This window comes from Falco biarmicus, chromosome 6 (assembly GCF_023638135.1).
Source record: "Falco biarmicus isolate bFalBia1 chromosome 6, bFalBia1.pri, whole genome shotgun sequence".
NCBI classification, from domain to species: domain Eukaryota; kingdom Metazoa; phylum Chordata; class Aves; order Falconiformes; family Falconidae; genus Falco; species Falco biarmicus.
The window spans coordinates 36,996,469-37,007,263 of NC_079293.1; the positions used below are offsets into that span (position 1 = coordinate 36,996,469).

General features: G+C 42.4%; 1 protein-coding gene across 3 annotated transcripts; it reads right to left on the bottom strand.

Annotated features, from left to right (window-relative positions):
* LOC130150992 (WD repeat and coiled-coil-containing protein) lies at positions 1 to 10,522 on the bottom strand. 3 transcript variants are annotated; one of them, XM_056342463.1, is made up of 5 exons: positions 9,732 to 10,522; positions 9,486 to 9,524; positions 5,501 to 7,383; positions 2,721 to 2,838; positions 1 to 615 (listed from the first exon to the last, which is right to left on the bottom strand). In XM_056342463.1, exons 3-5 carry the CDS (start codon positions 7,361 to 7,363, stop codon positions 344 to 346), a joined length of 2,253 nt encoding a protein of 750 aa, XP_056198438.1. In that variant the 5' UTR covers positions 7,364 to 7,383; positions 9,486 to 9,524; positions 9,732 to 10,522; the 3' UTR covers positions 1 to 343. The 3 variants fall into 3 exon arrangements, with proteins under 3 accessions (XP_056198438.1, XP_056198437.1, XP_056198439.1); XM_056342462.1 differs by lacking the exon at positions 9,486 to 9,524; XM_056342464.1 differs by lacking the exon at positions 9,486 to 9,524 and having other exon boundaries at positions 9,652 to 9,764.
* Between the last annotated feature and the right edge of the window lie 273 nt (positions 10,523 to 10,795).

Genomic DNA, 10,795 nt, shown 5'->3' on the forward strand with positions numbered 1-10,795 from the left:
TGTTTTCTAGGATTCCTTTATTATGCAAGTTTAGTATCATCTAAAACCACCAACATATTAAAGACAGAGATGGAAATTTTAGCTTGGAAGCTTGTAAGAACACCAGTTTTCAACCACTGATACAAAGACCTGGTCTATACCGCAAGAGGCATATTTAAAAAACACTGCTCAGTATAAAAAAAAAAGTTAATTTCCAAGGATGAAATAATTTGCAGTGATATGTAACAAAAAAAATTATGAAACTCCAATAGTTGAGACAGACTTGTTTAGAATTTGCAGACCTACACAGTAAATTTAAAAGTCTCCCATCATAAGACAGGCAGTACAAAATCACTGTCAAAATTTACATTTTACTGCTGGGCTGTTCTGAAGGACTGGTGCCACCTAAAGTCTTAGAGGAGCAGTCTCTGAGAACTTCCAAAGAACTCGTGATATCCAGACATTCAGAAGATGCGGGTCTACACCCTTCTGTAGAACTGATGATGTCCAAGGTTTTGGAAGAAAGAGCACTGTGGCCTTTCATACTGGCATCTCTTACGACTATCTCCTGCGTGGATGTAAACATTAATGGAACAAAGCCATCGCTGTCTGCTGTGAGAACAATCCAAGATGAACCTGTGAAGATACATAAATGTCTGTTTATCAGATTTCCTGTAATTAGATACGTTTAAGACACTAAACATTTCCCTAAAATTGAAGTTAAATGCTTCTGCATGTTCACAGTTTTTCTAGCAAAAAAAAAAAAAAGTATGAGGAGATATAGGTTGTATAATCTTAAAAATAAAGGACAGATAACTATGCAAAACAGCTTTCTGACCAGTTCTGCCACTGGGGGATGAGACTATAATAAATGTGTGCTTCAAAGAAGGAGGGTTGAAATTCTGAACAGAATTCATAAGCATCCAGACTTGTTTTTAATTAGATATTCATAAGCTACTTCACAGTGCTTAAACTGTGCAGATACTGTAAAAAGCAGAAATTTATTAAATTCAATGACAAATTAATATCATAAAAACAATTTAGAAACTGCTTCTATTATGTAATTTCAATATAATTAATTCCAGTAAATATAAGGAAGAAACACTCTACTATGCTATACAAACCCCATGTCTCAGGCCCATTTGCTGTTTGACTTCACATCACCATTAGCATTATTTTTACAATTTGAAGTTGTTTACCGAAACCAAAACACTGACTTCTGCCAATTCATATAAATGAGAAAATCTCTGTACTTGTATTCATTAAGTTGATGAAGAAATAAAATAGAGCTCGTGAGGGAATTCAGAGAAAACATTTCCAGCTGTTTGTAAATTTACATTATGTAACTTCATGTCACAAGTAAGGTCATGAGAAGACTGTAGCCTAAAAGCATGCAACCCTTTAATTTTTTGGCTTAATATCTCATTTGGACCAAACTTCAAAATAAATACAATTTAAGATTTTGAAAATACCACTCCTACTTTGCCCATTTATCTAGTAATATTTGTAAAATTAATAAATAAACCTATTATAACACTGTTTGCTTTAAAAATTTATCTAGTAAGGCTAGTCATATACATGATGATTACTCATTCCCAGGCAACCAATTCTGTCAAGTTTACATTTTTAAGCTAAAAATGAGAAGTCGAAACTAATGCAGGTAATGGGGATATTTTTCTTGCCAGAAAGAAAAGTTGTTGAAATCCTATAGCTCAAAATAAAATTCCAGTCTGAAAAATTAAGAGATCACTTTCTACCAAACTGCCTGCTGTTGTCACTGGGTATATCACACGTTTGTGGGCTGTGCCACAACATTAAATTAAAATTAAATTCAAAAAGTCACTGTGTTTCAATGCAGGTAACTGAGCCTGCAATAGAAAAACTGCTCAACTAACCTAAGATAGTGGCAAGAACATTTACAAGATTCAGTTGCTAGTGAATTACCCAAGTACAGCTTTATCTAGGTATTGGAATACTAAACATATTCCAACAACTACTTAAAGAAAAATGAAACTTGCACAGTGGTAAAAACAGCAGCCTTAAAGCTTTGGGATAGTTACTCAGAAATCTGCAAGCAGGCAGGCAGCAGACACAGTAGGCCAGTAACTGGAATATAGTACAGAGGGTATCTGTAGTAGCGAGAGATCATACCCCAAAAGTACGTTTTCTACCTTTGCCAAAAGTAAGACCCTTAGAATTGACACACAGGATGCGCATAGGATAAGCAGGTAACAGTGGAGATGACAGCAGTATGGCAGGTAGTTTTCTTCACAGCAAAAACTGAAGCGAAACGCACTGGTAAAATTTACAGGGCTACTTTTGTGTTTATAAAAAACTGTAGCATTTCTTGAAGGAGACCAGATGTTGGAACTACAGATTAAAATATAGAAACCTTTATTCCAAAACCACCAGTCAACTCTAACCTCCTCATCACTCAGACTTCTCTGTTTAGAATAGCTGAAAATATAAGTAAAATACTGGGTGACAGTAATTTTCCTGTATAACTAGCAACTTGATACGGGGGGTATCAATATGTAAAAGTTTGCTCATTTCTTTTATAATGTAGAGATTTTTCTCAGTAAAAGCCCAGAGAATAACCTTTATGTTATAAAACAGATTAGCAAACTTTTATTAACAATCTTTCATTATTTTTTATTTGGTTTTCTCCCAGGTGGGATTATGCTCACCGAGAATGTTGCATGTGTTTAAAGTGTTTGTATTATTGGATAATTACAACGTACCATGTTGCATTTCTACAAGAGAGAGATTGAATATCTGCTGGACTATATTTAGACGGAGTTTACCACCACAAAGAATAACAGCTCGTCTTTCATCTGAATCACTTCTGGAAAGCTGCTTCTGTAAATTCAAGAAACAATCTTAGATACCATGCTGTATATTTAAGCAGAGATGTCAAAATAGCATTAATCAAAACAGTATCACAGACAGGCCTTCAACCACATCATTTACAGAAAGTCAAATGCTACATTCATTCAGAACCATTTGCAAGATTTATACTCTGAAGTCTCAGCTCTCAAAGTAACGGTCTGTAAGTGATAGCAGCAAGTAACTGTGCTAATCCAGCATATGTCAGAGTAACAGGAGAGCAAATCATACATACGCTGCTGCTGGAGAAACCACGAGCTTCATCCACGGTGAAATCCTGAGACTCATCCTACCACCTGTGAGGGACATTTTCCTGGGGAGCCTGTAAAGGTTTTCCATCCTCCCCACCCCGATCCACAACTTAAGAAGAGGTGAGAACTCCTGCCCACGAAAGTTTGGGACGAGGAATAGACTAACAAATCAGAAGGGCTTGTTTGTCTCACCTCCGACCATCCCTGACCCAAGCCTTGAAATCCAAAAAGCATCTTCAAAGAATAACCCCCAAGCGGCAGAGCAAAGCATTTTTTAAATCTGCAAAAGATCATTTGTTACCAAAACTACAAACTCTCTCTGCACAGGATAAAACTCACGCAACCATGCCGCTTCCCAGGGAAGCCTTGATAACGTCTCTGGGTCATGACAAAAACAGGATGAAGTAAATTCTCGCTCCTTTTCCATGCTGTGGAGGGACCCATCCACCCGCGAGGAGGGTGTACGGTAGAGGGGAGGTTGGAGGTGCACACATGCTCTCTGCCCCCTGCACCAATAAACTCTGCCCTCTCAAAGGCACTGCTTATTTGGGCCATGTTGGGTTTCCTCAACATTTTCTAAAATACAGCTAGTAACCTGGGCAGTAGCGAAACAATCAGGGCTCAGCCCACGAGGTGAGGATCCCTGTTTGCCTGTTAAGGATTTCTGAATAGTTAAACCACAGCATTTTCTGCCAGACTTCCCAACGCCACGTCACTTTAATTCCAAAGCTTTTCTTACCATAAATCATCGGTGATCAAAATAGGTAAAATTGTAGCATTACCTTAATTTGCGAAGCACCCCCACGCAAGGGTAGTTAATCTAGCTCTTGGAATACCAAGACATGACAATATTTAACTCTGTTTCAAACTATATGTAAAAAGACAGCTGAATATAAAAACATAACAAAAATTTGTGCTATCTCAAATTAAAGCAGGCTTCTAAACAAACACCTCAGATAAGACACCAGACTTGCTAAGAGCAACTTTCAGAGTAACGCCCCATATACATTTAAGATTTAAGAGTGCTAGAGAAATTAAATTGTTATTATTCAATGCTTACAATGGAAAACAGTGAAGAGAGTAAGAGTGTATGATCTAGGACCTAAGAGTTCAATGCTACAGAAGAAGAGAATATTTTTTTTGCAATAACAAAGCTGAAAAATAAGAACTTACTATAAGGAAAATGGCAGTTTAAATTACTTTTGATATTGACTAAGGTTTATTAATCTGAATTCTAGAAGACACCTAGTAGATTTATGCCATGTTTTGATAATCAGGTAACTTACACTCTCTAGCATGAGATTTGGAAGTGCCTTCTTTCAGCCAATAAAGTGTCTTTCACGTGAAATTTGTTTTTAAATCCATTTTTAAGCTATGTTAATGGAATTATCTTTTAAGGTCCTAAGGATCTCTTTCCTTATCAGATGGTGCTCTCAATACTAATTAGCAACATTTCAGTTTCAGAGCCAAAGCTTTTTTGTTGTTTTTTTTTCTTTTTTCCATGTCCATTATTTCAGTTGTCCTCCCAGGAGGCTGGGAGCTTCATACCAATTCCCACACCTGGAAATTTTCACTGGTCTAGATTTCTAAACAGGCGGCTTCAGAAGTTGCCTAGGATAAACATAACCTTCCCAGAACTTCATACAAGTCTTTAATTCTGCAACTGAACTGTCAGGCGAGGGTCCTCTGGAGCCCCAGCAGCCTCTGTGCAGAAGGAGAAGGTATGGCTGTGGGAGTCAGAGCCAAGAGTTCAGCCCAGCACGAGGTGGGGACAGGGAGCTACACATTCCTGAGTATTACATCGCTTTAAAAACACTAAAAGCCTGCAGAGTAACGGGACTTCTAACGTTAGTCCAACCTGCAGGAACAGGATGGAAATCTAATCCTATTGACCATTACATAGCAACAGCCTTTTTTTTCCCTAAATGCTGTTTTTACCATTCGTACAGACAGCTGTGCAAGACTGAAAGCACTACCACAGCATCCATCCAAAACGGCAATAAATCTAGATACATTAGTTTAGCTGAATTTTTTTTTTTTAAAATATTTCCCTCAATTTATCTCCCTCAGAGAAAAATACAAATATGTAGTTCTAAAAGAACTGTAAATAGGGACTGAGATACAATTACAGGAAGAGTAGGGAAGGACAACAAAAACAAGCCAGGCTTACATCAAGCCTAAGTAAGTGTAAGTAAGACTCCTATTGGTTTCACCTGCATGCAGTGAGATCATTCCTATGTATCGAATTTGCATGTACTAAACATTCACAGGATGTCACCCTTCCGGTGCACAACAATCTGACAAGAGTCCATGTTTTAAATCTGTACAAAGAACACACATCCACAAACAGATTTTATCATTAAGGCTTCTAATGCTAAAATTACCTGGCAGGTGATGTTAATAAAAGTGGGTTCCTGAGAAGATGGGTACACTGGAAGATTTCTCTTCCCAGATTTTAGCAGCTCAGTTAATTCACAGAGATGACGCTGTAATTCTGTGAAGTTATCAGACAGTTTTTCTATATTTTTTGTAAAGTAACTTGCCTCCTTTTCACTTAATAGGTTATTCTTGTAAGAATTTGGTATTTTGGAAGCTGCATCTGCCTGCTTTTTTGGAGATGTTGGCTTGTTAGAAAATGCCAGTGATGTGGCACACTGTGCCACAGTCCGATTAACTGGTTCAGCATCAAGAGACTCAGCAGCTTGTGGGAAACTCACAGAAATCTTCTTATCTTTAAGGTCATTCATGTTCAACAACAAGCTTTGTTCATAAACAGGACTCTTAATTTCTTCAATGAGCTTTCTTCTGCTGGTAGGGGATTGAACGGCAGCACGATCTGGTATCAAGAGCCCGCGGCTGAGAGGGTGAACATCTGTAGAGTATTCATGAGATATGTTTGAAAGGTTCAAGTTGGAGCTCCCATTAACTGATGCAGACGGTGAAGGACCCATTTCAAATATTAGTTCCTTAATCATCAATCGGATCATATATTTGTCTGATCTTGAAGAGGGAAGAAATGCAGGGTCAGTGAATTTTTGTCTTCCAACCAGTATCAGTAACAATTTATTGGTCAAGAAGCACAAACCCTTTGGCTTCTCATTTTTCTCTAGCTGAATTTGTTGAATATTGGGTAAATTGGATGAAGTCAGTGAATAGACTAAAATAATGTTACAAGTATTGGAGGCAACTGACACAGTTTGCGTTTTGGGGTCAAAAGCCATTATATCAGGAACCAGAATGCCCGGGATGCTAACTTTTTTGGTAGAGGTAACCTTTCTTTCAAAAGTCACCAAGATGAGATGTGAAGAATCTTGCCCACTTCCCGTTAGGTAGTCTTTGGGCCTCAGATGAAGAAGAGAACTGGAATCAGCACCCTGCTTGCTAGAAAGTATGTGAGTTAGATCCACAGGAGATGTAACAACAGACAAGGGCTTCTCACAGTCCACTGCCTTTTTCCCCCCGTCCATGGCAAACTCTTCCTCACCGCATAAGCTGGACTGCGAGGGGAAGGACTCTGTTTCAACGCTTGCTGGAACTTCAAACGCAACACCAGCATTTAAGCCACAGATCTTGTCTAGAGGAAGCTCAGTGGCAACAGCAACTTGGAAATTCAGAGTAGCTTCCAAAGCACAGATGTAGCCTCCCACATCAAAGATTGGGCAAAAAGAACAAGCAGTCAATGTTTTCTGAACATCATCCCAAATATAAGAATGAAGGGCACTGCCTACTCCCACTACAAAGCGATTGCCTTCCTTTGTCCAACAAGCACAGTGGATGAGACCACTGCCTTTAATATCTGCTTTAATTCTGGAGTTGTTGAGATGAACAGAGTGTAAGACAGAGGCATCCCGTGTAGTGAGCACAGCCAAGATCTCCTTCTTCGGATGCCACACGCAGCCTTGGGGGAGCACTGGAAAAGGCTCGCTGATGTCGCATATCTGAGAAACTAAGAGCTTATTTCTTTCTGTAACATTAAAACAGAGCTGCCAAACGGTGATATGCTTTTTATGTTGAACAGCAAGCAGAGCTGGGGCATCAGGGGGACACGGGCCCCAGTAGAGTCCATGGACATGTTCAAACTGACCGACAACACTCGAGTCGCCAAATTTTGGTTCTCCATTATGAAGATGTAAAGAAGTTAGTATCACCTGTTTCCCATCTGTCCAGGCAATACCATGCACAGGGTGAATTGCTTGGTATAAGGCATTAAGGCCAGTTCTCAGAAGCTTCGCCTTTCCTAGCTCCATGACTTTTTAACACGAGACATCTAAACAAATTAGAATGAAAAGAAAAAAAAATTATTGTAGAAGAGAGAGAACAATACCTGTACAATTATTAAGCTTATGACCCTGCCAATGCTGGACTCTTCCTTCCAGTGAAGTCAACATATACATAATGTTCACCTAATGCCTAATCCCCAAACCTAGAATTTTTTATGATATTTCCAGAGTGAAATGCAATTTTAAAAGAAAGAAACTTTCCTGTTTACATAGGCTTAGTCTGATGCATTTTCATCACAAGACCAGTTCTTTCATTCTAATCAACAGTTTGCTGCTTCTCAGAATATTTTCAAATGAGTTCAGTATTAAAAAATTTCAAAATACTGCCTCTCACTCTCAGCTTGACGGACCATTCGTGATCAGATAAAGTAATCCCTTACAAGTATAACCAAGCATTAACATATTATCTATAAATCTGATCCTGAATTAAGTGGGTGAGAACAGCATTTGTAAGGTTATTCCAGAAAGCTCTCTAAAAATGCAAATGCAATTTTGAAGAAAGTTAGGACCAAAGCAGATTTTTCTGAGGAAATAAATGAGAAAAGAATTTAAAAGAACTTAGAACATAGGAGGTGACAGGCTCATCTACCTCAGGCATGAGCTACACTATGAGAGCACATGAATGACTCACTATCTTCAACATCCTCTAATGCAGCGATCACCTTTTTTTCTTTTCCTAAGTGATTCAGCACCTTTTTGTCAAAGTTCGCAAAGCACCTTGTAGCTCACTACTGTTTGTTGGGTAGAAAGGATGAAAGCAGTTGGCAGCTGACTATACCTGCAGACTGGCATTTCCACGTACCTGAATATCCATCCAAAAATATACATATATTTTTAAAAAAGGAATTAAAAATGTATCTGCAGTAATTCTGGACACATTTTTACCATTTGGATATTGCTTTAGGAGTACTTACTTTCAGTGTCCTACAAACTAAAAAATACTGGTTTACAGGTAGGAAATAAAACCACGTAAAACCTTCATTCTGCTATTTTTGAAAAACAGTTATGGGATTTGCTTGTTGTCTCAAGAGAAGCCTTTTCCAGTTGTCTCTACATCATATAACAGCTTCAAGAGGGAGAATAGGAAACTGGCAGCAATCATTACTCTCCGTAACCTGTAACCAGGTGTCTGGGACATCCAGAAGCCATATGCAAGGCACTGAAACTTCAGAAGGGTTCAGGATTTTACACATATTTCCAGTTGCTGAGCTGTGAGCAACCCCTACAGTGTGCACAGAAGCCAATTCAAAGGAATTGATGGATTCCTCACTTAGGATTCTCCATAAGATATGGCTCAGCTGCAACACTATGGCACAGAACAAGTTGCAGGATTAGCAGGAAACATGAAAACCGAGAAGAAAGTGTTTGAGAAAGTCAAATTGTCAAACTGGAAGAGTTTATCATAATGTGCAGGGCCTGGCACCACTCAATAGTTTAATTAACTTTTTGTGGATGACCCCAAACTTGGAGGAAGAGAATTGAAAGAGCAGATTTCAGAGACTAAAATTAGGTAGAAAAAGTTATGTTATAATGATCAAGATAACTTCTTCTCGAACTAACAAGTGCAAAGTAAAATACTTAGTACAGAAAAAAGAAACTCGCAACATGGGTACCTCTCCAGGAGTAATCCCCTGGGTAGCAGTATAGCAAAAAAGGATCTGGCTTGCAGTGGATCATAAATGGAGTATTTCAGTAATGTAAGAATGCTGCCAAATAAGACAGTATCATTCTGGAATGTTTTTAAGAGGGATGCCATACACAAGGAAGGTAATTACCCCACTTCCTCAGAGCTAACAGTATCTTGACTGGAGTACTGCACCTAGTCCTGCATTTAAGAGTCCAAGGATGACAGAAATGCTTAACAGAGCTCAGGGACCAGAGAAACATGGGAAGTGGGTTCACTCACTTTGGAGAAGACTGTGAGTGAAAACTTGCAGACACCCACCAGTCTGCTGACAAGAGAACACTGAGCCATTGTTCACACCTACTCTGCATAGCGCAAGATAATAATCAGCTTAGTTTCAACAAAGGAGATTTACGTCAGCTATTAAGGAAAAATTCTAACAAACTAAGCATTGAAGCAGGTTACCTTGGACAGGAGGAGAAGGCACTCCATTAATTTCATAACCTGTAAGAGCCAATTAAGTAAATGTCTGTCAGGGATAAGTTTAAGTACACAGCAAGAGAGCACTCGAGATACTTCCCAATCAACTTCACCACCTGCCTGGCTCTCCTCAAGCTCCAGCACAACCCACCTCAATCCCTTAAGCAACCGCCATGAGCTGCTCATTCTTTAGCGTTCTGAACCGCACGTCCACTGCCGGGCAATACTTACTAATGGAAGGGAGATGACAATGTGCCTCATAAGATGCGCTAAGACCCTAAGCCTCCTGGACAATCTGGGCAGCTGCCTGTGGTGCAAGAGATGGCTGACGCTTTCCCCAGCGGACCTGGAAAAGCAAAAGCAGCAAAGACACGCACTGGTCACCGCACCCCGGCCACCTCACGCCCTGGCCCTCGGCCACTACGCCCCAGCCCTTGGCCACTGCATCCCAGCCACCCTACACCCTGGCCCTCGGCCACCGCGCCCTGGTCACCTCATGCCCCGGCCCTCAGCCACCGCACCCCAGCTGCCTCATGCCCCAGCCTACAGCCACCTCACACCCCGGCCACCGAGCCCCAGCCGCCTCACGCCCCGGCCCTTGGCCACCGAGGTGGCCAGCGACGCAGGCCACGGCACTGGGGGCGTCGAGGCGCGCTGCCACCGCCGGGGCTCCCGCCAGCCACCCCCTCAACCCCGGGCAGCCCCTCCGGGCCTCGCTGCACGGCCTCCCGCCCGCCCCGGCCCGGCAGAGGCCGAGCTGCCCGAGGCAGGTGTCACGGCCACAGCCCTGCAGGCAGGCCGGGATGCTCGGGGAAACACGGCGGCCGGCCCCAGCCCCTCTGGGCAGGCGGCGGGGGGGCGAGGAGACGCTGCGGGGGATCCTCCGCCGGCAGCCGCCAGCGCGGTAGGGCAGGGGGACTAGAGTAGAGCGCCCAAACCCGCCGCCGCGGCGCTTCCCCCGCGCTACCACCCGCCGCACCAAGCGACCGCCGGCTCTCTGCGCATCCCCGCCCGCACCGATATTCCTCACCTCCCCCAGCGGCCCGCCCGCTCCTTCTCCTGCCCGCCACAGCCAGCAGCCTCCCCCGCCCGGCAGCTCGGCCCGGCTCTGGCAAGGCGGTCCCCGCAGCCGTACAGCGGAGCGCGGCGCTCGGCTGTGCCGGCCACCTCCCGGCCCCGCCTCCCGGCCCGGCCCAGCCTCGCACCGCCTGGCCGCGGGGGGCGGGCCGGCGGCAACGTTCCCAGCAGCGGCGCTCTAGCCGGGCACGCCTGAACTCTATGACCCAACAGCCGGC